General features: G+C 63.9%; 1 protein-coding gene across 1 annotated transcript; it reads right to left on the reverse strand.

Annotated features, from left to right (window-relative positions):
* Nucleotides 1-698: 698 nt before the first annotated feature.
* PIK3C2B (phosphatidylinositol-4-phosphate 3-kinase catalytic subunit type 2 beta) lies at nucleotides 699-25,909 on the reverse strand. Its single transcript, XM_074564275.1, has 33 exons — nucleotides 25,803-25,909; nucleotides 16,492-17,475; nucleotides 14,509-14,609; nucleotides 14,225-14,379; nucleotides 13,945-14,065; nucleotides 11,737-11,848; nucleotides 11,550-11,629; nucleotides 11,399-11,462; nucleotides 11,027-11,173; nucleotides 10,716-10,749; nucleotides 10,180-10,375; nucleotides 8,421-8,543; nucleotides 7,467-7,634; nucleotides 7,173-7,284; nucleotides 6,942-7,084; nucleotides 5,947-6,135; nucleotides 5,715-5,808; nucleotides 5,457-5,551; nucleotides 5,197-5,377; nucleotides 5,008-5,115; nucleotides 4,828-4,920; nucleotides 4,585-4,714; nucleotides 4,157-4,293; nucleotides 3,851-4,020; nucleotides 3,550-3,706; nucleotides 3,346-3,455; nucleotides 3,017-3,218; nucleotides 2,760-2,884; nucleotides 2,566-2,683; nucleotides 2,221-2,302; nucleotides 2,014-2,120; nucleotides 1,801-1,929; nucleotides 699-1,698 (listed from the first exon to the last, which is right to left on the reverse strand). The coding sequence occupies exons 2-33, from the start codon at nucleotides 17,401-17,403 to the stop codon at nucleotides 1,510-1,512; spliced, it is 4,884 nt and encodes a 1,627-aa protein (XP_074420376.1). The 5' UTR covers nucleotides 17,404-17,475; nucleotides 25,803-25,909; the 3' UTR covers nucleotides 699-1,509.
* Between the last annotated feature and the right edge of the window lie 274 nt (nucleotides 25,910-26,183).

Below are 26,183 nucleotides of genomic sequence, written 5' to 3' on the forward strand. Positions count from 1 at the left end.
CCGTCTCCCCGGAGCCCGCCAGCCAGCGGCACACCCCAGTTAGTGTTAGTCACAGAATGGTTTGAGTGAGGAGGGGCCTTAAAGCCCACCCAGTGCCACCCCCTGCCCTGGGCAGGGACACCTCCCACCAGCCCAGGTTGCTCCAAGCCCCGTCCAACCTGGCCTTGAACCCCTCCAGGGATGGGGCAGCCACAGCTTCTCTGGGCAACCTGGGCCAGGGGCTCACCACCCTCACAGCAAACAATTTCTTCCCCAGATCTCATCTAAATCTCCCCTCTTTCAGTGTAGAACCCTTCCCCCTTGTCCCATGGCTCCCCTCCCTGCTCCCGAGTCCCTCCCCAGCTTTCCTGGAGCCCCTTTAGGGACTGGAAGAGGCTGGAAGGTCTCCCCGGAGCCTTCTCTTCTCCAGGCTGAACCCCCCCAGCTCTCTCAGCCTGTCCTCACAGCAGAGGGGCTCCAGCCCTCCCAGCATCTCCGGGGCCTCCATTAATCAGCCATTTGTGGGCACGCTTCGTCAGCCCTCGGGGTAACAATTACTGAGACGGGCAGGAGGGGGCCGGGGTCCCCGCGTGTGCCAATAAGATGGTGCCTGGGGACCGAGGGAGCCATGTCCCCATCCACCCAGGGCTCGGCCTCCCAGGCCCTGCAGCAGGCAGACGTGCAGGCAGATGTGCAGGCAGCGCTCACGCATCGCCCCGTGCGTTTCATCTCCTTTATTTTCACGCCACCGTGTTACAGGCAGGAGGGTCCCGACCGCAAGAGGGTGACAGCTCCAGCAGCCCCAGCCGCCGGCGGGGCCAGGCTGCGCCCCCGGCTCCGTCCTTCCACCGCCTCCCACTAGATACAATATTTAAAACTTTTAATATAAAGGTTAAGTTCATTATTCTCGATCCTGAGAAACATTTCGTCCGTTTACGGAGCTCTCGCTGTAAACAAAGCACCACAGGCACCAAGCCCGCACCCCGGCGCAGGCGTCCCCGGCTCCAGGGCCGGATGGCAGACAAGGAGAGGGGTGTCCCCACCGGCATGGGGACAGGAAGGGTGGCCGGTGGTCCCCTTCCCATGGCGTTGGGAGGGTCAGCCACACGGGACCGGCTGCATGCACAGCCCTGCCACACCTCTCTCCTTTGGGAGTGAATTCCCTGTCATGGGAATTGCCCGGATCCAGGCAGGCAGCTCCCGGCTGGAGCAGTATCAGGGCCTCTGCAGGTACACGCACCCCCAGCAAACCTCCACCACGCCTCCCCTCTCCTCTCCGCCCCGGTGCACGCTACTCATTATTAAAAAAAATTAAAATACAGATATCCCAAAGGAAGAAATACCCCCCTGAAGCGCCCCACCGGTCCTCCCTGCCCCTCCCTCCCCGCGTTGCTCCCTTGACACAAGGTAAACTTAAAAAAGAAGACGCCTGCGGCAGCGCCCGTTGGTGCCCGGTCCCTACGGGCACATCTCGGGGCGGGCAGAGCCGCGGCGGCAGTGCCGTGGGTCCCCAGCCCCGGCAGTGGGACCTCAGAGGGTGCCGTGGCCACGGGAGCCCAGGGCGAACCAGCCCATCTTCTCCTGCGCCAGGTCGAGGTCCCGCAGGCGGATGCCGACCTCCCCGAGGAGGATGTTCTCCCAGAAGCCTTCCTCGCTCAGCACGCTCAGGCGCAGCTCCCGCTGCTGCAGGTCCCCCCTGGGGATCCCGTCGTAGACCAGCTGTGGGGCAGGATGGGGCAGAACATCAGCCATGGCCCCCCTGGACCCCTCCATCTCCATCATCTCCATCCCCATCTCCATCCCCATCCCCATCTCACGTACCATCTCGTTGTAGGTGGGGTTGCAGGTTTTTCGGGCCACTTTGGTCTTCCTCTTGGTGGTTTTTTGGGGGTCGGGCAGCAGGTAGGTCTTGACGTAGGGGTCAGGGTCATTGCCATCCTGCAACGGTGGCTGTGGGGCAGAGTGGGGAGCCCTCCATGAGCACACTAGTGGGGTGGACCCCCACCCCACCCCACCCGGGCACCGCGCACCTACCAGCCCCCGGATGTGCATCACCATGATGAAGAGCTTGTTGTTCTTGTAGGAGATGGAGAGCTTCACCTCCCCGCCGACCTTCCCCAGGGGCCGAGCCCACGTGGCGTCTGGAGAGGAGGAGAGGAGGGGTGTGGGTGGGATGGGAGCCCCTCGCCATCACCCCACATGGTGCCAGCTGGATGCCGGCACTGCCGCCAGCCCCCCTACCTGCCGGCTTCGGGGTTGGGTTGGTGCCTGCTGCCTTCTCGTCCCGTGGCAGGGGGTGGAAGAAGGTGTAGATGAGGTCACACTGTGGGGGGGAGGAGGTGACATTAGCGGTGACGGTGGTGACCATGTCCCCCGCCATTTGGGAGCAGCGCACGGTGCATGTGTCAAAGCTTTATGTGCACAGCGATGCACCATGATGGTGCATGCTACGATGCTTTATGTGGTGCGTTGGCCTCCACGCACTTTCCCACCCAAGCTAACCTCACCGGTGTCCCCAGCACCGTCCCCACTTCTCAGGAGGCAGCAGCCCCCCTCCACCCCACCGGGACCCCACTATGTCCCTACCTCCGCCACCTCAGGGGTGGCGTGGATGAGGTGCCAGATGTAGCCGTTCAACTCCTCCTTCCGCCGCTCAGCCACTGCTTTGCCCCGCGACCGTCCGATGACGAACCTGCTGGGGAAGCTGCAGGGACGGACACTCAGCAAAGCCCGGGGGATGGCGGAGAGCCCCGGGGGTCTGCCGGGGGCCTGGGGGGTACCTGGGCAGCAGTGAGGAGGGGAAGAGGAGGCGCAGCTTGTTGTGCAGCTCCTGGAACTCCTCGAAGGTGCGCTGCACGAAGACCACCTCGCTCGGGCTCTCCCGCTGCACCTTCACCACGTAGGTCTGCAGAAAGATGGGGCTGTGACATGGGATGGCGACCACTGGGTGCCCCGAGTCCATATGGGCCTGGGGAGAAGCACCAGGACAGAACCACCCAAGTTGTCACTTTGCCTGTCCCCAACCATCCCCACTCACGTAGCCCTTGCTGGGGTTGAAGACCCTCTCGTGGTGGCAGAGGAAGACGTCGCGGATCCGGCCGGACGTCTTGATGGTGTGCGTGCGGGGGGCGAAGGAGAGGGTTGGGCGGGCGTCGGAGCCCGTGAACTTCATTTGCGCCAGGTTGTGGATGAAGAAGTTGAGCTTGGTGGCCACGCTGCCCAGGCTGGACTCGATCAACCTGCAACGAGGCCACCACCACGTGCTCAGCATGGAGGAGCCCGTCAGTGTGCCAAGCCGGTGCCCGTGCCTCCCTCCATGGGCTCCCTCCATCCTCTCCTGCCCCATCACCCACCCATGTCCTCTACCTGGTGAAGTAGGTGGTGGCATCGGCATCAGAGTCCTGTGGCCTTAGGGCATCGTAGACGTACTTGAGGTCCTCCAGGTCGGAGAGCTCAGGGATGCCACAGGACAGCATCTGGGAGACAAGGCAGGTGGTGAGGGCAGGTGGTGGCAGGAGGACCCCTCTGCTGTGCCTGGGGGAGATGGGCATGTGGCCCCCCGGCTCTCACCAGCCCCAGGAGGTTGAGGAAGAGGTGTGTGTGCTTGCGGATCAGGTTGTAGGCTTGGCAGCACAGGTCGACAAAGTCATGGAAGCGGCTGGAGGGCTTGTCCCCCCCGTTGATGACATATGCCATGTCCGAAGTGAAGACGAACGGCGCCCGATCCCTGCACCAGTGAGGGAGGGACAGAAAGTGACCATGGCTGGGGGTCACCCACCACCGCGACCAGGAGAGGGGGCTTCACCCGTGAAATAACCCCGCAGGGATGAGCCCAGGCAAGAGGGAAGGAGATGCCAGCGGCATTTCTCACCTCTTGATGTTGCCGAACATCTGTGCGTGGCCCAGGAACCTCCCGAAGTCGATGTGGAACATGTGGCCAGTGGTCTTGAGCATGATGTTGTCATTGTGCCGGTCGCAGATCCCCAGCACGTAGGTGGCCACGCAGCAGCCGGCACAGGAGTAGATGAAGTTCTCCACGGCCTGGGAGGAGAGAGGGAGGGAGGAAGTGATGGAGCCACCAGGCGTGGAGAAAGGCTGGAGACGTTGGGAAGCAAGGGGTCTCATCCCTGGAGAGGGGAGCATGAGGAGCAGGAACCCTGGCCAGGCTCCTCCTTACCTTCTCATACTCGTCCTCCTCGGGGTTGTGTTTCTGCAGCCAGTCTGCCAGCGGCCGGTCTTTGAAGGAGCCCGTCACTCCGTGCTCCACCTGGATTTTGCGTAGGGTCTCGGCGTTGGGGATCATCTCCACCATGCCTGGCAGCCAAGACAGCAGGGTAAGACCCATCCATCCTGCCCGGGGGGGCACCGAGACCCCAGACCCCTTTGCCACCAACCCAGCCGCTCCCCAGCCATCACCACTGAGTGACAGCCTGCAAAGCCTTGTTACCACAGAGGGGCTGGTGGCATGAAACCCCAAGGTGGATCACAGCTACTTGCAGCAGCTCCTCTCTAGCAGAACCCCAGGACCTCCTGTGCTGTCACCAGCCTGAGAGCATCACAACCTGGGGCCCGATGCCACCCGGGGATGCCCCGATGCCGGGTTACCTCGTCCGCGGCCGGTGGAGAAGCAGCGGAAGATGACCATGCGCATGTCCAGCCCCTCCTGCACCCAGATCTTGTTCATGATCCGGATCATCTGCAGTGTCAGCATGTCCTGCCGCAGGTCATCGCCGCACTGCGAGCCGCAGGGGGAAGAGCCATCAGAGCCGGGGGCAAAGGCGAGCCAGCCCCACGCGGGCTAGGGCAGCCATGCCAGGGGTTTGGGCATCACCGGGGGGATGGGCTCACCTTGAAGATGACTCGGATGTTTTCCCCGAGGGGATCCACATTCTGGAAGGAGAGCTTCAGAGGGACGGCATTGGAGTTGAAATAGGAGCAGTCCTGCAGCGGGGAGGAAAGAACAGCCCGTCAGGGTGAGCCGGGTGCAGGCAGAGGAGTCCCCCGCCACCCCCCGTCTCCGGCACTCACCCGGGGCACGATCCCCTTCACCAGCAGGCTGGGGCTGAGCGGCAGCCGGCACGACCCATTGGCTTTGAAGAACTGCTTCACGTCCTCCAGCCCCTCGCGGAGGATGCCCTGCGGGGTGGGCATGGGATGGGGGGGCTGAGACACAGCCCGGCACCCCCTGCACCCCCTTCCCACCACCCCAGCACCCACCTGGCGTGCGGATGGGGCGGCATCCCGCACTTGCTGGGCCAGCCTGGCCAGCGTATTGACGAGCAGGCACTGCCGGTCAAACTCCTCCCGCAGCCCCTTCCCGCAGCAGCAGAGCAGAGCTGCCAGCAGGTACTGGTAGCGGATGCTGAACTGGGAGTCCTTGAGGCCGTCCTTCAGCAGCCTGCTCGGAGCAGGGGCACACGGGGTCAGGAGAGAGCCCCAGGGTCCCCCCCCAACCGCTCCCAGCCCCCCTAACCCACCAGAAGAAGTAGTGGGTGATCTTCAGGTCGCAGATTGCTCGCTTCATAAGGAAGCGCACCAGTGGGCTGTCCAGGTAGCACTCGTACTTCAGGGCCTGGAGCGGGGACAGTTTTGGGGCACAGCAGGACCAGCATGCACCCCATGCCACCTCCCGGTCCTGGCATGCACCCCATGCCATGTCCTGGTCTTGGCATGCACCTCATGCCACATCCCAGTCCTGCATGCACCCCACGCCACATCCCAGTCCCACCACACACCTGGACCAGCTGGGGCAGGTAGTCCAGCAGCTCGGTGTCGGAGATGGAGTCGATCCACTGCACAGCCGTCCTCCTCACCTCCTGGTCCGGGAACCTGTGGCCAGGACAGGCATCATGGGGACAGCATCCCCCCTACCCCGTTGTCACCACTACCCTCTCCCTGCCTGCACGGGGAGGGCAGCAGTGCCAGAGCATGCATCCCCGCGGCACCCGCAGCCCACCGGTGGCTTACGTGGCGTGCAGGAGCCCCAGGGCATCCTGGTGGCTCATGTAGGTCCACTGGCTGAGCAGGGCGTAGATGTCGGGCAGGCAGGCCCACTCCCAGCTGGGCGCACTGGCCAGCAGCATGGGCAGGGCGCCGGGCGCCGCGTGGCAGTAGTAGCGCTTCTCCCACAGCCGCTTGCGATCAGCGTCCATCAGCCTACGGCAGCGGGGGGGACGGGGTGCACGGCTCAGGCTCGGGGCAAGGGAGGGGATGGCACAGATGGGGATGGGGCTGGCAGGTTGGCATCCCTCTGTCCCCATTACTCATGGCGCATGGGACACTGATAAACGCCTCCCAGCCCTCCTTGCTGCCCCACGATGAAAAAGATGGAGAGCTGGATCTTGCCTGCATCCCCCCAGGTTGGGGCGAGCTCAGCAGACAGCTCTGTGCCGTGCTGCAGGGTGCTGGGGGCTCCCCCTGTCCCCACGCTGCACCTCATTCCCAAGGGACAGCCAGGACCCGAGCGCCCGTGCACAGGGGTGACCGAGACGCTGCAGGGATAGCCCTGGCTGTCCCCCCCTGCCCGGGGACCCCCGAGCCGGTCGGGGGCTGGCTGTGCACCCCAGGCATTTTGCAAGGAGCGTCAGCACTGTCCTGCGTGGCGGATCCCGGCGCAGCTGCCGACACCTGATCCTCCCATTTATAGCCAGCGCCAGAGGACTGGGACCGGCTTGGCCGTGCCAGGCTGGACAAGGGGCCGGGCGGCTGTCCCCGCTGGGGGGGATGTGGCTGCAGAGACCCTCCCCAGATAGGGGCAGCTGGGGAGGGCAGAGCGCTGAAGGACCGACGATAGGCATCTGCGGGCAGGCAGCTTTGCCAAACGCCAGGCAAAAGCATCCCCAGGGGCAGGGTCAGACCTTCAGGTACCCGCTCTGCGTGCCACGGCAGTGCTGGGGGTATATCAGAAGAGCCCCCCCTGCCAGGGCGATGGCACCTCTCCCCCCCACCCTGGGGTTGCTTACCAGTACAGCGATTTCTTTTGCATCGCCTCCCGCAGCTTGCGCTGGTCCTCCTCCCCCAGGCTGCCGAACTCGTACTTGGGGCTGAACTCGGCCGCCGGCGGGCTGGTGAACTTCACCTCGAAGGCGGAGGTGGGGAAGTCGATCTGGGGCAGAGGCAGAAGGTGAGCAGGGTCCACACGTGGGGATCAGCGCCTGTGTGTCCCCCCGGCTCCCCCCCCGACCAGGACGTACCTGCAGGATGACGCTGTCGGGCTGGTTGAAGTTGGGGGCGCTTGACCTGGCTCTGGAGTTGTCCTGCGTCGCCGGCCACAAGCCCAGGAGCTTTCGCCCACAGGTGAGGACCCTGGAGGAGAAGGAGGGGTGAGAGTCAGGCACTGGGGGCTGCTCTGCTGGGGCAGGAGGGTGGCACCGCTGCAGCGATGCTGTCTCCGTGCTGAGCCAAGGCGCTGGGCCCCCTTCTGCCCCACTCTGAGGATGCCGGCATGGTCCCCCCCCATGCCCAGCGCGGCAGGACACCCCACGTACTGCCTGAAGTTGAAGAGGGGGGTGGTCACCCAGCCCAGGGCCTCGGGGACCCGCCGTTGCTTGTTGGCGTCGGAGGAGCTCCCCGGGGGTGGGACAGGCACGGCGAAGAGCGTGACGCTGAGCAGTGTCTCCCGCGGCAGACGGTTCACCTGGATGGGGAAGCAGATCCTGCAAGACAGCAGTCAGCGGCTCAGCCGTGCCGGGGATGGCCACTGCCAGCACCCCATGGCACTTGCCAGCCCCCTGCCTTGGGATGCCAAGCGTGCCCTGGGAGAGCCCGGCCCAACAGATGCCTTTGCTGATGGCGCTGGGGGTGCCACGTGCCCCACGGAGGTCCCATGTCATGGGCAGACACCCCGTGGGAGGTGGGTTTGGGGAGAGCCTGAACGCTCTCTGTCCTGGGAAGGTGACCGTGGGGCAGGGGGGCTGCCACAGAGGGCCCCCACCGCACACTGACCTCGTCCCGTGGCCAGGGAGGGCTGCGTGGGACCCCGGGGCTGCGGCTCCTCTGCGATGCTCCCGGGGAGCCCAGGGCAGCAGCTACATCCCGCCCGCGGTGGGCAGGGGCAGGGGATCGCCCGGCAGAGGGGACCGGCACCACTCTGCTCCCCGCCGGCCGCTCGGCGCCTGTCCTTGGGGGGCACCGGCGCCTTCTAAAATTATCCTGTCCCATCCCCACCTCCCCGGGCTGCTGCGAATGCCAGGCGTGGTGAGGGCTCGGCACAGCCTCCCTGCCTGCTCCCGGGGCTATTTTTGGAGCAGATCCCCTTTCCTGGGTGCAAACACGCAGGTCCAGGGAGGGCAGGGCTGGCGGCGGGGACGGTGCTATTCTCGGGGATGACACAAATGCTTCCGACACCCAAAAAATAGGGAGAGGCACAGAGAGGAGGAGGAGGAGGCAGGGGATGGCAGCGGGCACCCCCTGCCCGCCCCACGGCTGCGGTGCTGCCTTACTGCTGGTCCCATATGATGAGGTGGAAGAGGTATTTGTAGACGTGGGCCTTCCTGGTGAGCAGGGGGCTGCACAGCTCCTTGCCGCCATGGCTGAGGGAGCAGGAGAGGTAGAAATCTTCGTAGCTGCAAGAGGAGCAGAGGGAGCCGTGAGCCATAGAATGGCCTGGGCTGGAAGGGACCTTTCAGATCATCGAGTCCAACCATCAACCCAACTCTGACAAAACCATCACTAAACCGTATCTCTAAGCACTGTGTCTACCCGTCTTTTAAATTCCTCCAGGGATGGTGCCTCAGCCGCTTCCCCGGGCAGCCTGTTCCGATGCTTAATAACCCTTTCAGTGTACAAATGTTTCCTAATATCCAGTCTAAACCTCCCCTGGCGCAACTTGAGGCCGTTTCCTCTTGTCCCATCGCCCCTTCCTTGGGAGAAGAGACCGACCCCCCCCGCGCTACCCCCTCCTTTCAGGCAGTTGTAGAGAGTGACGAGGTCTCCCCTCCACCTCCTTTTCTCCAGGCTGAACACCCCCAGCTCCCTCAGCTGCTCCTCATAAGCCTTATTCTCCAGTCTTATGAGTCAGGGGGGCTTTGCCTGGGGCCGGGGAGCTGCCACCGGGGGCGTTCACCCCGCCATGGGGCAAACCCCACGCCGGTGGGGTGGGTGGATGGATGCGCTGCCCCTCCGTGCCTTCCCCAGGCCGGGCTTGGGAAGGGGGCTGTGCCGGGGAGGGGGCGCAGAGCTGGGAGCCCCCGTCCCCATCACCATATGCCACCGCGCATACCATCACACGGGGGGGCTGCCGGGGGGGCCCTGCCATGTGGCAGGTGCCGAGCGACAATCCAGGGAGGGCTGCGGGGCGCCGGAGGTCAGGGGATGCCGGCATTTCCCAGGCTACCCGCTTTGTTCGGAGCCAGTCACCAGGGGGAATACATTAAGGACAGGACAAAAGCGAGGGGTCCCCGGCGGGGCGGCTGCTGCCGGCGCCGCTGCCTCGCACGCCCTCCCCACGGCGGGCTCCTGCCGCCTGCCCGGACCCCCGCCGTCCCCCCACGTGGGGCCGAAAGCGGGTACAGGCACCGAGGCACCTAACAAAGGAGCACGCTGCTGCTGTGGGGCGAGGGCAGCCTGGCTCTGCTGCACCGGGGCCATCTGTCACATCCCTGGGGGTGGCGGCGAGCCCGGGAGCGACGCTGCAGCCATGGGGACTCGTGGGGGTGGGATGGGAGAGCGCGGCAGAGCCCGTCCCACCTGCTCACACCCAGAGGTTCCACCAATAGCTGGCTCTGAGCATCCCTCATCACCCGTCGAGCACCAGAACATCCCTCATCATCCATTGAGCACCAGAACATCCCTCATCACCCATCGAGCACCAGAGCATCCCTCATCATCCATTGAGCACCAAAGCATCCCTCACTGCCATCGAGCACCAGAGCATCCCTCACTGCCATCGAGCACCACAGCATCCCTCACTGCCATCGAGCACCAGAACATCCCTCATCACCCATCGAGCACCAGAACATCCCTCATCACCCATCGAGCACCAGAGCATCCCTCATCACCCATCGAGCACCAGAATATCCTTCACTGCCCATCAAGCACCAGCTTCCTGCCCTTTAAGAGGCTTGGGGTGTGTTAGCTCTTATTCCCTCCACGTCTGCTGAATATCAGGGATGGGGACACACTCCTCAGCCACCCAGGAGAGGGATACGGTGTATTTAAGACAGGTGTGAGCCCCGGGATGGTGGCGGCAGCTGCCCTTACCTGGCAGCCCAGGTGATGGGGATGCGGTGGGTGGCGTAGACGGTGAAGGAGAGCGGGCAGGAGAGCAGGCGAGCCTCCTGCGCCACGCCGTGCTCCCGGCTCCCGTGCACGGCTGTCTGGAAGTCGGCATTGAAGGTGCTGCAGTAGAGCTCAACCAGGTTGAGGATGGCAGCCGTCAGGCTCTCCACGATCCTCTCTGAAGGGGAGGAGGGAGAGGGGTGAGTTGGGGCGGCCGCTGGCCCTGCTGCCCCCCGCAGCGTCCCCTGGGGCTGGAGTCGGGATGCTGGAGGGACCCTGGGGCTGGACCCCGGGCAGGTCCCCACCGGGGACAAAGCGGGTGTGAGAGGGAGAATTTCAGGCTTCCCATTTTGCTGAGTTGATGGGGAGGAACAACAGCCATTGCCTCCAAAAACCCTCTTTTCTTAACCAGAACAGTTTCAAACACATTTTTGGCCTCAATAATTGAAGGGGAAGGGTTTGAAGATTAAAAGCACCAAGAACTTGAGCCCAGAAGGGGAGGAGAAGAACAGAAATACCTCGATTTTCCCTCTTGGCCAGAACATTTGGATCCTGTTGAGGAAAAAAAAAAAAAAAAAGAAAAACCACAAGAGCAGCATCAGAACCAGCCCCGCGCTGTCGGCGGGGAGCAGCTCGCCAAGCCGGCTGCTTTACGTAAGCTGCCCGGGCTCCTCGCCTTCCAGCTATTGAGGAATTTTCCACGTGGTACGGCAGGAGGAAGGAGGGAAAGAAGGCAGACGGGAAAACGTGCTTCCCCTCCGCACCCCCCGGCTCAGCCATCTCCCTCCACCCCGACCCCGCGCCCCGTGGGGACCTGCCCATCACTCACCTTCTGGATTTTGGGCTGCATGCGGGAGGGACAGGGGGGCATCTGGTTGAGGGCTGATGTGATCTCCTGGGACTCCACGGCAGCCAGGGCGTTGCAGATGGCCATGACCGACTGGATCACCCGTTCCGCCTTCAGCGGGAAGTCTCCCTGCAGGGCAGAGGTGGGCTGATGCAGGACCCCCGGGCAACCGAGGCTGCTCCCTGCACCCCACACAGGGAGGTGCACCAGCCCGTGCCTCAGTTTCCACTCCTTTCACGCCTTTCTCCTTCTCTGGTTCACCCTTTGAGCCCCATAACAAAAAGGGGGGAAGAGTCCACTGCAAATGAGGCAAGGTGGCCCCAAAAATGCCCCCTCCGTCCCGCCGGTGCTCACCTCGGCTGCTAGGAAAGCATCCACCTCGTTGTGGAAGGTGTCGAAGAGGAGACTGAGGGCCTGCCTGGGGGACAGGGAGCAGAGCTCAGCCCCAGCCAGGTGGGCACCCAGCACGGCGCGGGGGGGGCAGTCCCACCGTGTCCCCCCCTACCTGCTGATGGTCTGCTTGATGGGTCTCTCCTGCAGGTGGATGTAGTGGTTGAGGGTGGAGGGGCTCTGGTCATCGTTGGCCTGGAGATGGAGAGATGCTGTGCTGTAGCTCGGCCACCCGTGGGTGCTCCCGAAGCAGCGAGGTGGCATGGCCGCCCCCACCTTGCCCCCCCCTCCCCGGCACCCACCGTCCTGGCCAGGTCGCTGCGCACCCCCTTCCTCTTCATCAGCTGCAGGCGAATGTCGATGTCGAACTTCCTGCAGTGCTGGATGTACTCGTGGCTGCCCAGCGCGTGCTTGCTGCGGGCACACAGAACCGCACGCTCAGCCCCACGCCCCGCTCCGTCCCATGAGACACCCCAAAACCCAACCCCGGGATGCCCCATCCCACCGCCCCGGGGCCAGGCAGGGTCGGCTGGAGCTCAGCCGCAGCCACCTCGCCTGCAAAAACGGACGTTCGTGGCAGCGGGTGGTTTGCTCTAGGAAACTCAAAGAATAAGCTATTGTTTTCCCTCCTTCCCCCCGCGCCCTCCAAAACGCTGTGTGCAGGCAGCAAGGCGCCCACGGCCACCCCTGCCTGCTCCTGCCGCCCCTGGCGCCTTCTGAAAGCCAAGGGACAGCAAGTGACAGGAGCTCAGGCTGGTTTGCAGAGCTCAAGAGCCCGGACCGGCTTCGCAGGGAGGGTTTTTGGCACTTCCAGCATCTCCTCTGCCGCGGGAAGATGGGGAAAGAAAAGATCGGCGACAAAAGGGCTTTATGTCCCAGGGCTTTCTCAAAGGTCCTTTGAGGGCCCCGGGCGATACGGCAGTGCCTGCCTGCACTGGCTCCCGGGGAACCGCTCGCCGGGGACGGGCTGTCCCGCTCCGTGCCCAGGATGCCGTTCCCTGCCAAAAAAGCAGGAGGTTTGTCCCTTTGGGAAATGTCCTCCGAGCTGGCTGGATCCGTCCTACAGCTGAGTGCTCCCTGGCAGCCCTGAGCCACCCACAGCAGAGGTTTGCTCTATAGAATCACAGCATGGTTTGGGTTGGAAGGGACCTTAAAGATCATCTAATTCCAACCTCCTGCCCTGGGCAGGGACACCTCCCACCAGCCCAGGTTGCTCCAAGCCCCGTCCAACCTGGCCTTGAACCCCTCCAGGGATGGGGCAGCCACAGCTTCTCTGGGCAACCTGGGCCAGGGGCTCACCGCCCTCACAGCAAACAATTTCTTCCTCAGATCTCATCTAAATCTCCCCTCTTTCAGTGTAAAACCCTTCCCCCTCGTCCCACGGCTCCCCTCCCTGATCCAGAGTCCCTCCCCAGCTTTTCTGGAGCCCCTTTAGGGACTGGAAGGGGCTCGAAGGTCTCCCCGGAGCCTCGCAGGTCAGATGTATGGAAATGCCGCTGTACCCATTAACAGCTTGCACCTCCGCTGCATGCAAGCACACGTACACACACGTACACACACGTGCACACACACGTACACACATGTGCTGTGGTGCTTGGCAGCAGGAGTGCTCAGCACCGATGGGAATAAGCCCTTTGGCAGCCGTGCCGGGCAGCCAGGAGCAGAGGCTGGGCTCCGCTCGCCCTCCGCACGGGTGCCACGCAGGCTCTGCCGGGCTGAGCAATTCCCAGCTGCCCCTTTAGGGCCTAAACCAGCAGCTCCTGGAGGCCATGGCAGATTTCCTGCAGATTTCCCGCGGCAGGGCCAGGCTCGGGGCTGCTCTCCAGCAGCGGGAGCTGGCTCGCTGCACCGAACCGCCGGCAAGGACGGCGTGTGCCTGTGCACGCGTGGCTGCTGCTGCTTCCCCTGCCGAGAGCGCTGCCGAGCACCACAAAACCCCTCTGGCAACGCTGCCTTCCTCCAGGAAAGGCAGCAAGGGCAGGAGGGATCTGTGCAGGTCTCACCCCCCCACTGTGCAGGTCTCACCCCCCATCACCCGTCCCCGCTCCATGGCCAAGGGAGCCCATCACAGCCCTGATGCTCCCATGCCCCCTACCCTCGCTCCCCCCCAACACGTCCCTTTTCCACCTTCTCCTGCAATTTAAACACCAGGCTAGGAGAAGCCGGGCTCTGCCGCTCCGCTCAGTGACATGGCTGTTATTAATACTCCTCCAAAGAGCTTTTTTGGCAGCTCCCTGCTTTTCAGGCCCTTCTCCCGGCGCGTAGGGGTCGGCGTGACGGATACCCTGCCACCGGGAATGATGCTCCCAACATGCTGCTTTTGGCAAGAGCACAGCTGCGGTTCGGGAGGAGGCGGGAGAGGGAGCGGAGAGGCTCCCGCTGTGCACGCCGGGATCAGCCCCGGCCATCCATCACACCCGGCCGAGGCCACGTACGGGGTGAGCACGGCCGAGCCTGGGGACGCCTGGGTTGTGTTGTCACCCCCCTCCAGCCCTGTCCCCAACACTCACTTCTGCAGGAACTCCTCCAAGCCGCAGATCTTGAGCACGAAGTCCTCGACGTCGATGGCGTGCAGCTCGTCGTGCGTGTAGCACAGCGCCTGGTAGATGAGCAGGTCCACGGTGGAGGAGCCTGCAGGGAGAAGGAGCAGCATCCTGAGCCCCGGGGATGGCGGGACACCCCTCCCCGATCCTCCACCCAGGTGTTGCTAGGGTTTTTCCCCGCTTCACATCACCCCCCGATTGCTGCAAGGGGGGACGGGCAAGCGGCTGCGCGGTGTGGGGCACTTACAGTCGCAGGTGAAGGTGAGGGGCTCCCGCAGGCTGTCACACACCACTGTCACCTTCAGGCTGACGCCGTGACCCAGCTGCTCGGGGCTGAGGTTGACGGCGTTCCACACCAAGCCCGTGAGGGAATAGTCCTTGGTGCTGTAGCCAGACCGCAGCCTGCCGAGGCAGGGACAGGTCAGAGATGTTGCCCTGCTTTGGGTTTTGCCCCACCTCCCCAACCCCCCAACAGATGCCTGTTTTGGGGCAGTTTGCAGTGGGATGCTCCAGCCCCGGATGGGTACTCACACGTCCAGCATGTGGCAGAATGCAGCCACCTCCTCATCCCGCTCCTCAGAGACTTCGAAGAGCTCGTAGCCATTGGAGAAGGAGTGTGGCCGGGGGGCAACCTACGGGGCAGAGCATGAGCCCATCAGCTGGCTGCAGTGTCCCTGGGGGCTCCAGCCCACCACCCGCCCGGGATGGGGTTTGCCGGATCCCCCCCATTAGAGAATCGGGCACTGGGAGCCTTTGCTCGCCCCGGCGTTGCTGTGACCAGGGGAACAGCAGCTCTGCAGCAGCGCGGGGGGGACGTGGTCCAGCACCGGAGGGGTTTGGGCCAAGCGGGCACCAGCCACGGGACACATCACCCACGTCTGCACCGACACCTTCCCCACGGCCGGGAGAAGGGAGACCCGAGGTCTCGCTGCCCCCAGCCCACAAAACTGGCCATTTCCAGGTGGTTTCCAAAAGCCCCAGTGGGGAGATTCCCCAGCGGAGACAAGGGATGGGCAGAGATGGACCTGAGGATGCTGCGGGATGGGCAAGGACCGTCCCCAGGCCACCGGGGTGCCGCAGCAGAGCCCTGCCCATGCCCGGCCCCACTCGCCGCTCCCCTGCCGCGGTGCTGGGGCAGGCGGCACCGCCGTGCCAGGCTCCCCCCGTGCGTGGGGGTCCCCGGGGCCTCCATCGCTCTTTCGCATCAAACAATGGCCCCACTGTCAGAGCAATTAACCCAGCCAACAGCTAATGGGAGGCAGAGAAAGGCAGGGAACACAGCAGCCGCTAAAGACAATTTTAATGCTCTTTTATAATTAGTTTCTGGCACCAAGAAAGCTGAGAGTGACTTACGTAGCCCCCACCGGTGGTCCCTGGCTGCATCCCTCGCTCCCCGGGGAGGGGGGGACCCTGTGAGGAAGGCGACTTCTCCGGTTATATATCTCCTCCTCTTGCCAGAGGTGGGATGAGCCGCACCAGAGCAGGGGCTCTGCCCCTGCAACGGGCACCTCGGTGGGGACGGGGGATCCGGCAGCCCCGGGAGAGAGATGGCGGCAGCGCCAGCAGCCCCCCAACACCTCCCTGAGCAGAGGGGAGGTGTCCCACTCGCCGCTCGCCACTCGCCCGGAGGGAAGAAGGGAGCCGGGATAGGAAAGGATGTTGTGAGTCGAACAGGAAAGTGATCGCCCGGCTGCCGGGAGGAGACTCCCGGCTCTTTCCGGAGGATCTTGTGACATTTTGCGCGCTGGCGGGACACGAGCCCGCTGCAAAACACCTGCAGTGTGGTCTCTGGAGACAGCGGCGCTTGCGTGCCCGGCGCGGCAGCTCCAGGGCACTCATGTGCTGAGCCAGCCATGGGGCTGGGCACTGCCCGTGCCCTCCTATGGCCACCAGGCTTTGGCTGTGGGGTGGCAGCGATGGCCAGGGTGCCCTCCGAGGCTGCGGGCAGCCCCAGAGGTGTCTTGGGCAGGAGGGTGCAGAGAGGAGGCAGCGCTCAGGATGGCTGTGCACGGAGCATCCCGCCTGCTCGGGATGATGGCCAGGTGGGACTGGCCCTTCTGCTTGGCTTCCTGGCCCCAGTTCACCTGCCCTGGAGGGTTTTGGCCGTGACTACGTGATCCCGCAACCCTCGGGGAGACGTGCAATCTGGAAAGGTCTTATTAACCCCCAGGGACAGTGTCTCAGGGTGCGGATGCCTCCGATCGTGATGCACAAACAAGACTCTGAGGAGCCACAGGGATGGGACAAATACAACCAACCCGGAGCAAAGGAAATGCAGCAAAGCCACAGGCACCCATGGACCTGTTCACACCCTGGCGCCGCATTTCCAGCTCCCTCCAGCACCTCGGCTCCATCCCAGCCCCACTTCCAAGGCACGGAGAGAAAGGCCAGGTTGGACGGGGCTTGGAGCAACCTGGTCTATGGGAGGTGTCCCTGCCCAGGGCAGGGGGTGGCACTGGATGGGCTTTAAGGTCCCTCCCAACCCAAACCATTCCATGGTTCTATGATTCTTACCGGGTCGATGGAGATCCTGCGGTTCTTGTTCGGTGCCAGATTCTTCCTGTTGCTGAAGCGGGAGACGTATGTCCGCGGGGGGACCTGCGGGGGCATGGTCTTGCTCCGTGCCACCGGCTTGCCACTCGATTCCTTCTCGAAGATGCTCCTGCCTTCCTTCCAGCCGCGGGCAGCTTCCCGCAGCACCTCCGACTCGTAGGTGGACTTCAGGTTGAGGCAGGTGATGGCGTCGTTGATGCCGTCGTAGTCGGCGATGCCGTAGGGGTCCTCCTCTGAGATGCGGCGCCCGAGCAGCTTGCCGTGAGCCCGCTCGTGGGCCGCCGAGAACATGTTGATGTCCCTGGGCTGGGGTCCTTTGGAGGACGGAGGGGATCCCTTCCCCGAGCGCTGGTTCCCTTCGGGGGAGCTCCAGAGGGGGTGCCGGGGGGGCAGCGGGGGCGGCGAGAGCTTTTTGGGGGAGCTGCCCCCGTCGTCGTGGGGTGAGGTGCCGTTGAGCGGCTCCCCGAGGAAGTCCCCCCCCGACCCCTCAAAGATGTACAGGTAGTCCCCGGCCAGGGGTCCCTTCAGCCAGGGCTGGGGGTCCGGATTGGGGGGGCTGGGTCCTGGGGGTGGTCTGGGCACGGGGGGACCCTCGGGCACCATGGGGATGTTGTAGCTGAGCGTGGGGTCGGAGCCGGAGAGGCCACGTGCCGCTTTGATGCCGTCGCAGCCGTTCCTCTCGGCGGGGTCATCCCAGGAGATGAGGGGCTGGTCTCCACGCTGCTTGGCCCGACTCTCCTCCTTGTCCTGCCGCAGGCGGGAGAGCGCGTCGTACTCCATCTGCAGAGCCTCTGCCAGCGCCAGCTCCTTCCGGCTGATGCCCACCGACTCCAGGGATTTCCAGTGCTCCCCATTGCCGCGCGTGGCGGACATCTCTCCGGAGACCGGGACCTCTTCCTCCCGGGCTGAAGGGTCAGGAGAAAGGCATGCTGCACCGCCGGCCACCTGGGAGGAGGGGAAAAGCAAGGGTTAAGGCTGGGCGGGCTACCGTAGGGAAGGTTGGCTAACAAGGGTCTAGCGGGCAGCAGCCGGTGGCACAGCCCTTCCTCTCTGCCACAGAAAAAAGGAAATGTTTAGCGGCTCAGCAATGCGATGGGTTAAATAAAGATTTTACTGCCTCCAACCCCCCCAGGACCCCATGGCTACCAGGCAGGCAGGGCTTGTTGGCCCCGCAGCAGCTGCTGGGGCTATTGCTGGAGCCCCGACGTATTTCCCCGAGGACAAAATAAGAGGCAGAGAGCGGGGAGGGCAGCGGGGCCGGCGCCTGCAGCTGGGGCTGACTCAACCTGCAACCGGGGCCGGGAGCTGGCGCGGGCTCCGCAGAGGTGCCGATGCGCCGGTGGCGTGGCTAGGCCGGTGGTGTGGCTAGGACGTGGCTCTGAGGTGCCTTGATGGTCTCGGGACCAGCACAGCTTGGAGAAAAAGGGCAGCCTCCGCCAGCAAAACTAGGGGTTTTTGAAGGAAAAAGGAAAAGATGAGAAGGGCAAGGAAGGGAGGAGGCGCTGCCCCCCTCGCCCCACACCATGCCCGTGGGGGAAGTGGATACTCGGTTTGCAGCAGCGAGGCTGGTGATAATTCAAAACCCGCCTGGACGCAGGTCCTGTCCGACCTGCTCCAGGTGTCCCTGCTTTGGCAGGGGGTAGGTGATCTCCAGAGGTTCCTTCCAGTGCCCACCGTTCTGTGATTCTGAGCCACGAACCTCCCGTGGCTGGTCCCGAGGGTTTTACCCGGCAGCACCCTACTCCCTCCCCGTCTGAGGGCCATGGCATCCTTTCCCCAAATCCCGTTTCAGCAGAGGGAACCGCGCACAGCCCAGGATGGCCGGGAGCACCCGCTGCTCACCGGTTCCCATCGCTGTTCCCCAGCACCGACCAGTCTGGGCTGCTTCAGCGAGGAGGACACGGGGCACAGCGATGGGGACGCGGGCGTCGCGCTCTGCTCTCCTAACCACGGACCCGCGGGTCCCCCCGAGCCTCTCGGCGGCGCCCGGCGCTGCACAGCCTCCAAGCCTGGGTTTTTGCAAAAATTCAGCTGCACGAGCAGAGAGGCGCAACAGCCGGACTGGAAACTGCTCCCTGGCCCCTGACCAAAACCCGCGGAGAGCGGTGACCGCAGGGGGAGCTTCGCTCTGCCCAGCCAGCACTGCGCTCCCCGGGGAAGGATGTTTCACCTCCTCTTCCCTTCCTAGCAAAATAAATAACGAAGTGGATGTTAAACAGAAGAGCGGAGCAAACCCGAAGCCCCTGGAGATGGCCAGCACTTGAAATCTCGAGAGTCAAGAGGCAGCCGAGTGTTCTCGGGCTCCGGCCAGGGCTCAGAATGGGGAGGACATGGGTCCTGCGCTGCCACCCGGGGCTCTCCTCTGCCCTGCACAGCGCAGGGCTCCGGCTGACGCTCTGATTTAGGGCGAAAAGGTGCAAATAACTCCTTCCCGGTGATTGCAAATGTTTCTGCTGGAAAGTGCTGCTGGGGGCTGCGGGCACTGCTGAACCGGAGCATCCTCCCTCAGTGCCCGTGGCGGGGGGGGGGAGCCTGTGCTCAGGTGGCAGGAAAGCCCTTAATCACGGGGAGAGGATGGGCAGACCCCTCTGGCAATGGAGGGGCCCATCTGGCACAACATGTGGCCCCCACATCCCACCCCACGGCATGGGGCAACCACCTCCAGCCTGGGCTATGCCGGTGACCACCCTCCTCCAGCACACAGCACCCCGTGGAGCATCACCATCATCATGGAGCACCGCCAGGCTGGTCCGCAGGTCCCCTCCCAGCCCAGTCGCTGGTTATCACCCCCCTCCCACCTGCAAATGGGTCCTCTTGACCCCGGGACCAGATGGCTGCTAATTAGCCCGGCCCAGGCTTCGTCTGCTGCAAACACATCTCCTGCGAGCGAGGTGGGTTTGACCACACGGGTCCCCTCGCAGCCCCCCAGCACCTCACTCAACCAGCGCTTTGTGCTTTCTAATTGGAAAAACGGCTTCGGGTTGGGGACAGGCTGGAAACGCTCCTTTCCCCGGCGTTTCAGTCCCTGCCGGCAGCCGTGGGCTTTTCCTGGAAAAATAGAAATCCCAAAAGCTGGCAGTCCTGGGCTTCTGGAAGCTGAACAAAGAAAACCTGCTTTTAACCCAAAAGCAATAAAATCAACCCGATTTTTGTGGCTGACAAAGCCACAAACCCGTTCTCATCTCCAAGAGAATCATCTGCATCTTGCTGACGTTTCAAGCGGAGAAACGCTCCCGCCTGGTTGAGCCAGGGCTCCTGCATGGATGGGTGGGATGCAGCCGGACCCGCGCCGGGGCAGCAACAGCAAACATGGACCTGCCTCTGCCATGAGCCTCGGGCACCATTGGAGCGGCCACGACACGGGGATGGGGACAGGGATGGGGATGGGGAGGAAGGCTTAGCCTGTGCTTGGCATAGCAACCCCACGGTGCCAACACCAGCTGGAGAAAAGTCACACGGGAAGGGGCTGCGTGCACCCCAGGGGGTGTCACCTTGGCTGGGGACACCACGAGCATCCCCAAGCTCTTCTCCCCCATCCCCTCGTCTCCCGAGCCGGCATGGCAGCTGGACCAAGGTGGTGCAAACCCACATGAAAGAGCCCCAAAATCTCCCCGTCACCCTCCAAATCCTCGCCCAGGGGCAGGACTGATGCTCAACCAGCACCTCCCGCTGCAGGCTCCTGCTCCTGGGGATTTGGTGCATGGCCGCAAGCGTTTCCACCGAATGCCTCCCTCTCCTCAGCAGCCTGTTACCAAAATTACCCGGGACTGTGAGCGTGGGTTGGGTCTCAGCACGGGAGCTCCCCAGGCGGGAGCTGAATTCCAGCGGAACAGAGACAGGCAGATTTTTTTCCTCTTTAAAATACTACTACTACTACTACTAACATAGGGGTAATTTTCTGACTTTAAATTTCCTGGCATTCGCCACGGTCACGTCAGCCTCAGGAGACCCATCCAGTGAGCACTTGGGATCCCACCTTTTGGCGAAACGCTTCGCTGTGCCGAGCTCCTGCCACTGCAGCGCACGGCTCGGCTGGAGGCGCGCGGCAGGGAAAACAACTCGGCCGCTGGAAACCCTGTGCCCTAAGCCCCGAATTATGGTTTGACACAATTTTCTTCAGAGTTTGCACCAGCACAGCCCCGTCAGGGAGACTGCAGCCTGGCGGGGAGCCACACACAGCACCGCATCCCCCGTGGAACCCACCAGCAATCGCTGCGCTGCTCTGTGTGGCCGCGTCAGCGGAGCGGAGGGACGTTTCCCCATCGACGCGCTGCCCAGAGGCACGAAGCCAACCTCTTCCCGGGGACAGCCCTCCAGAACATCCGTGCTGAGACCAAAGCCAGCTCCAAATCCTCTTTTTGGCAACCTCTTGCATTTTTAAATGCCATTTCAGAGCATCTGCTGGTTGCAGCGTGGCCCCTTGGTACAGCACCCTGCCTGCCAGCCCGGCCAGCACCCCCCTGGGCTCCGCAGCCCCTGGGGCACCCTCCCGGGATGGGACGGGAAGGGAAGGGAGGCTTGGGCTGAGGTTTTCACGCCTGCGTGCCGGCGGATCCCGCAGAGTTTATTTTTCAAATAACAAAACAGTCGGACCCACCCAGGAGTGAGCCCAGCCCGACGGCAGCGGTCAGGTCCCCCCCTCCCTGAGGGCTCAGAGACCCCGTTAGCCCCCTTAAAATCCCCCCACCCCAGCGGGTCCCGCTGTGCGGTGGCTCTTGGGGACGGGCTTTCTGCAGGGCTTTGGGGCGGAGGGTGCACGGGCTCTCCCTGTCCCCACACCCAGCATCGGTGGGACAGGGAGGGACGATCCCAGCCCTCGTGCAAAGAGCCGAGCATCAGCTTGGGGCAGGCCGGGGGGGATCAGGGGGGAGCTCAGCATCTCCTGCAGCCCCTCCATACCCTCTCTGCTCCCGGCAGCTGAGCAGCACCTGCTCGGCACGGGGAGGGACTAGGAAAACTGAGCAGAAAATTGTCCTACGGGATCCCACGGTGGAGCAAACCCTGGGGGACGGGAGCCCGGGGCAGAGACCCCGCGGATGGTGGGGGCTTGCTGTGCACCCCCAGCTCTCCCCATCCCTCCCTCCCTTCCCCCTCGCAGGCAGCTGCGTTGGGAGCAGATAGAAATGTTCTGAAGCATCTGGGAAGACATCAAACATCTGAGGGCGAGGAAGCAAAGGCAGCCCTGGAGGGGCACCTCCCCGGGGTGTGGGAGCCGGGGATGGAGGTTATGCCTATCAGGGGAGACAATTCACACCCATTTATAATCCGGCGGAGGGAGGAGCGGCCGTGAGAAGGATAAAGCACCAGCCTTCACCTCTGGGGCTGCGGGTCCATCCATCCATCCTGACGCTCCCGCTGAACAGGGCGAGACGCGGCTTTCCCAGCCGCCGGAGCGGCCCCTGCCCGGACAGGAGGATGGCGAGGGCGTCCCCGCTTCGGGGACACGGACCCAGCTCCCGGCTGCGTTCCCGGCCACGCAGCGTGTCCCGGCTGCGTGCCATCGCTCCCGCTGCAGGTCACAGCACATCGTGGGGTTACAAAGCTCCCCGGACGCACTGGACCCTGGGGCCACCCTCCAGCGCTGGGGATGCTCCTGCATCTGCGAGGCAGCACCAGTTCCTCGTCCCATGCAGCTCATGGCATCAGGGGGCATGTTCCAGCGCCCCCCCGAGCAGGCAGGACCCAGCTCCCCCTCATCCAGAAGAAACTCTCTGGTCTCAATTCTCCTTTTCCCCTCCAAACGGGAGGGAAATGGGGCCTTTCGGGACCTCCCGCTCAACATCATGACCAAGGAAAGCCCTTTGGCTGGGTCTCCAGGCGGTGTTTCGACACGGCAAAACGCAGGATTTTCATCTCAGGTTGGAACTGGAGCTCCAGAGAGGGAACCTGGTCTCAGAGGTCATTGAAAACTGAAACCAAAACCCAGAGCGTTTCATTCCTGGAGCCACACTCGGCGCTGCCAAAACACCACCCGTCAACCCAAAACCCAGCAAAACCAACGCTCCGAAAGCGCTCGCAGTGAAAACGGCATAATTCCCCCCAAAACTGATCCCAGCAGACGTTTTCAGGCTACTCTATCTGTTTTCCCCAGTTTGCAGGCAAAAAGCCCAACTCCGAAAGCCGAGGGGCTGTGCTCCCGGGAGTTTCCAGACGGGGTTGGGAGCTGACTCCCCTGCACCGAGAGCAGTGGACAGCATTTTTCAGCAGGGCAATAGGAAGGGCCTGGAGCTCATCCCTGTCCCCCAGGATCCAGCCCCACAGCCGGGGTCCCCGTGCCAGGCTCCAGCCCCACTTCACTGCCCAGGAGCCACCGTGGGCACGAAGGACATGGCTCCTTCCACGCACCCCGAAGCCTCCCATCACCGGGACAGACCTGCAGCGCTCGCCGCTGCGATGTGGAGACCCGCAGGGTCCGGCCGGTTCGTTACGTGCAGCAAAATAAAACCCATCAGCTGCCGCCCCACACACATCGAGCCGAGCAAACGCCTTGAAAACAGCCAGTGCCGCTCACTTCCAACCTGTTGCCTTACGGCCGGAGGAGTTTCTTCCTCTTCAAGCCAATACGTCTCCTATTAATAGCAGAGCAAAGCCCAGTCCGGTCCAAGCTCTCTGGAGGAGGCAGGATGTGAAGGTGGACGATGCCAAACTCTCTTCCATCATTTTTCTACGTATTTCCACCCTCGGGAGGAAATCCTGCCCCAGGACGACGGGTCGGGTTTGGGATGGGAAAGCCCCCCGACTCGGGCCAGCTGAAGGAGGGAGCTCTGCAGAGGAACCCCCCAGAGACCCGCGTGGCAGGAGCTGGGTCCGCAACAGGGACAACGGAGGGGACAATGGGGGTGTCCCAGGCAGGCGTGGGGCAGGAGGCAGCGTGGGTGGGGGGATGTCAGAGCCCCCCTGTGCAGCGACAGCCGCACGCTCAGCTGCACAGGAGATGCTGAACCTCACCCAGCACCTGCGAAGCGATGGGGACGCGGGGAGGAGCGTGGGTGGGACCTTTCCACAGCCACCCACCGCTGCATCCTCCCCGGCGTTCCCAGGCGGCAACGCCGACAATGGGGCCAAAATACCCAGTGCCTCCTCCGCTCCCCGTCCCCGGGGCACACCTCCGGTCAGACTTTCCAAATTACTCAACCCTCGCTGCTCCAGCACCCAGCACCCGCCCCCGGGGCCGGGTTTTCTCGGTGCTCGGTGTCCCGGGGGGGGGGGATGCTGGCGGTCAGGTTCTCCCCAGCACAGCAGCTCCGGCACTCGGTTTCTATGCAAATCTCGGCTTCCTCCGCGCCGAGCGCCCGGTGTGGCGTGGTTAGCTGTACGACGGCACGGGTGTAGGGGCACCCAGCTGCACACAGCGGCGTGCTGGGAGTGATCCCGCACGGGGGGCTTGGTCAGGCACGAGGGACTGAAGCCCACCCAGGAGAGCGGAGCGATGTCAAGCATGACACCTCCCCATCCTCGGCACATCCCGCTGCACCAGCAGTGCCCAGGAAGAGTCCTGCCCGCGCAGCGGAGCTGGGATGGGCCGGCACAGGCTGGCAAGCAGTGGCCACCGCCCTCCCTGCCCTCTGCCCCGCAGCCCAAGGGATGGATCCTGCTGCTGCGGTCGCAGCTGTATCCCTGCCCCACGCTCCGCAGGGCTGTTCCCTGATCTCATCCCAATGCTCCCGCAGCTGAACCGGCCACCGAGGACGTGCAGCAGCTGGGGTGCAGCCCCCCCCCTTCCCACAGCACCCTGTTGAGGTGCAGGGTCCTGGGCAGACCCAGCCCAGTCTGCAACGGGAACCGACTCCTCAGGCTCTGCCCGCAGGATTTACACGCCGTGGGAGAGCTGCAGCCCAAGGACAACACGTCGCAGACACACGCAACCCCTCCAGAGCACCCAACATGCAGGGAAACACCTCACTCAGGACAGGGCTGTGGATGCTGCCGCTGCTACAACCCCAGTGGTCCTTCCCCAGGGCTCAGGACCGCGGGACCCCCGGCATTGCCGGCACGCTGGCCTCGCACACACCTCCCCTGTCCGAGGGTGCCGGCATGCACGGGCTGCACACACATCCCTGGTGTGCATCCAGGCAACGCTCACACACACACATGGAGCATCGACTTACCCTGCAGCACGCAGGGAGGGCCGGCTGCATGGCTGCTGGGCTGGAAAAGCAGCTCCTTTCGGCTCCTGGCAGCGCATCCTCTCCCCGACCTCGCTCCAGTCTGTATTTAGGAGGGTGCTCCCGAGGCGAGGTGGGGCAAGCGCCTCGCCGGGGCGGTTAGCCCAGGAGAGCTGGGTGCCCGGGCAGGTTTCCCTCATCCCACAGCTCCCCGCTACCCCGTCCCTCCCGCCTGGGGAGGAAAACATTGATTTTTCTTGATCACGCTGGTGCTAGTTCACCCCGGCCCAGATCCCGTGAGCAATTACATTCGTGCTTGGCCTCGCACACATGAATAGCTGCGGTTAAGTCAATATATCTCCTTTGCTTAGGGGTAATAGCTCGCATATCTCTGGAGTTTACTGCTAAATACACGCATGGGCGTTTCTGCAAGTTGAGGATCCAGAGCACGGTACCGCAGGGGCAGAGGGAGCATCGCAGCTGGCTGCAGGGTGCCCAGCATCCCCAGAAGCGCCTTCTGCCCACACCACCGCACCGAGAGCCCACCGTGGCTTCGGTGGGACGAGCTGACCCTTCCCGGCCGCAGATGACCACTGGCTTGTCCCCATCCCTGTCCCAGCGCGGGGGGGGGGGGAGGAGGGGGGGGGCTCTGACATGCTGGCAAAGAGCAGAGCCCCCCCAGCCCTGCCTCTCCACTTTGCTGATGGGCAACTTTGCAATTTGACGGGGATCGTTTCATTGTTCTGCTCATAAAAATAACCCAACTTTCCGCCCCCTCCCCTCTCCCCCCCGCCCGACGGTGCAATTCAAGAGACCCAGACCCCGCACCGTGCCCCGGGGGGTGCAGCCCCCGGGACCCCCCCACCGCCGCCCCGGGGCTTTTTGGGGGGTTTTCAATCCTGGGAAAACCACAAGGCTAGGCTGGAGCGGGGGGAAGGACTGGCAGCACCCCCCTGCGCGACCCGATGGAGCTCCCCCATCTCCCCCCAGGAGGGGAAATTATTGATATACATATATATGTAATTTTTTATTTATTTTTTTTAAAGGGAAAAACCCGGAACGAGCCGCCCATTGGAGGAGCCGGCCTGCTCCCCCCTCCCCGTCCCCCCGCACCCGCTGTGGTTGCCCCGTTGTTCCCCCCCCGCTCCCCGGGGGCTACGGCCCTACCTGCTCCGAGCGGGCTGCGGCGGCGGCGGCGGCGGGGCCGGGCCGGGCTGGGGCCGGGCGGCGGCGGGGCCGCGCCGCGGCGGCGGCGGCGGGAGGCGGGCGGAGGGAGGGAGGGAAGGAGGGAGGGAGGGAGCACGGCGGCAGCGGCGGCGGCGGCGGACAATGGAGGGGCGCAGCGCGGAGCGGGGCCATCTCCCGGCGGCCCGCCGCATTGCACGGCGCCGGGGACGGGGGGCGAGGCGGGGCTGGTCCCCCGGGCAACCCCCCGCGGCTTCCACGTACGTGTCCCCGGGACTCTGGCAGCTCCCTCGGGATGCTCGCTGCACAACCCCCCCCCACACACATCCCATCTCGCCTCCCCCCCATCCCACATCGTCCCTA

Source organism: Larus michahellis, chromosome 21 (assembly GCF_964199755.1).
Source record: "Larus michahellis chromosome 21, bLarMic1.1, whole genome shotgun sequence".
NCBI lineage: Eukaryota > Metazoa > Chordata > Aves > Charadriiformes > Laridae > Larus > Larus michahellis.

Bases quoted from the DNA above. Each gene is read 5' to 3' on its own strand.
- PIK3C2B (XM_074564275.1), bottom strand. From the start codon at position 17,403: ATGTCCGCCACGCGCGGCAATGGGGAGCACTGGAAATCCCTGGAGTCG. The intron at 7,285-7,466 runs GTACGTGGGGTG...CTTCTCCTCCAG, and splicing joins CCCCTCTTCAACTTCAGGCA to GGTCCTCACCTGTGGGCGAA. The intron at 4,294-4,584 runs GTAACCCGGCAT...CTTGGCTGCCAG, and splicing joins CTCCACCGGCCGCGGACGAG to GCATGGTGGAGATGATCCCC.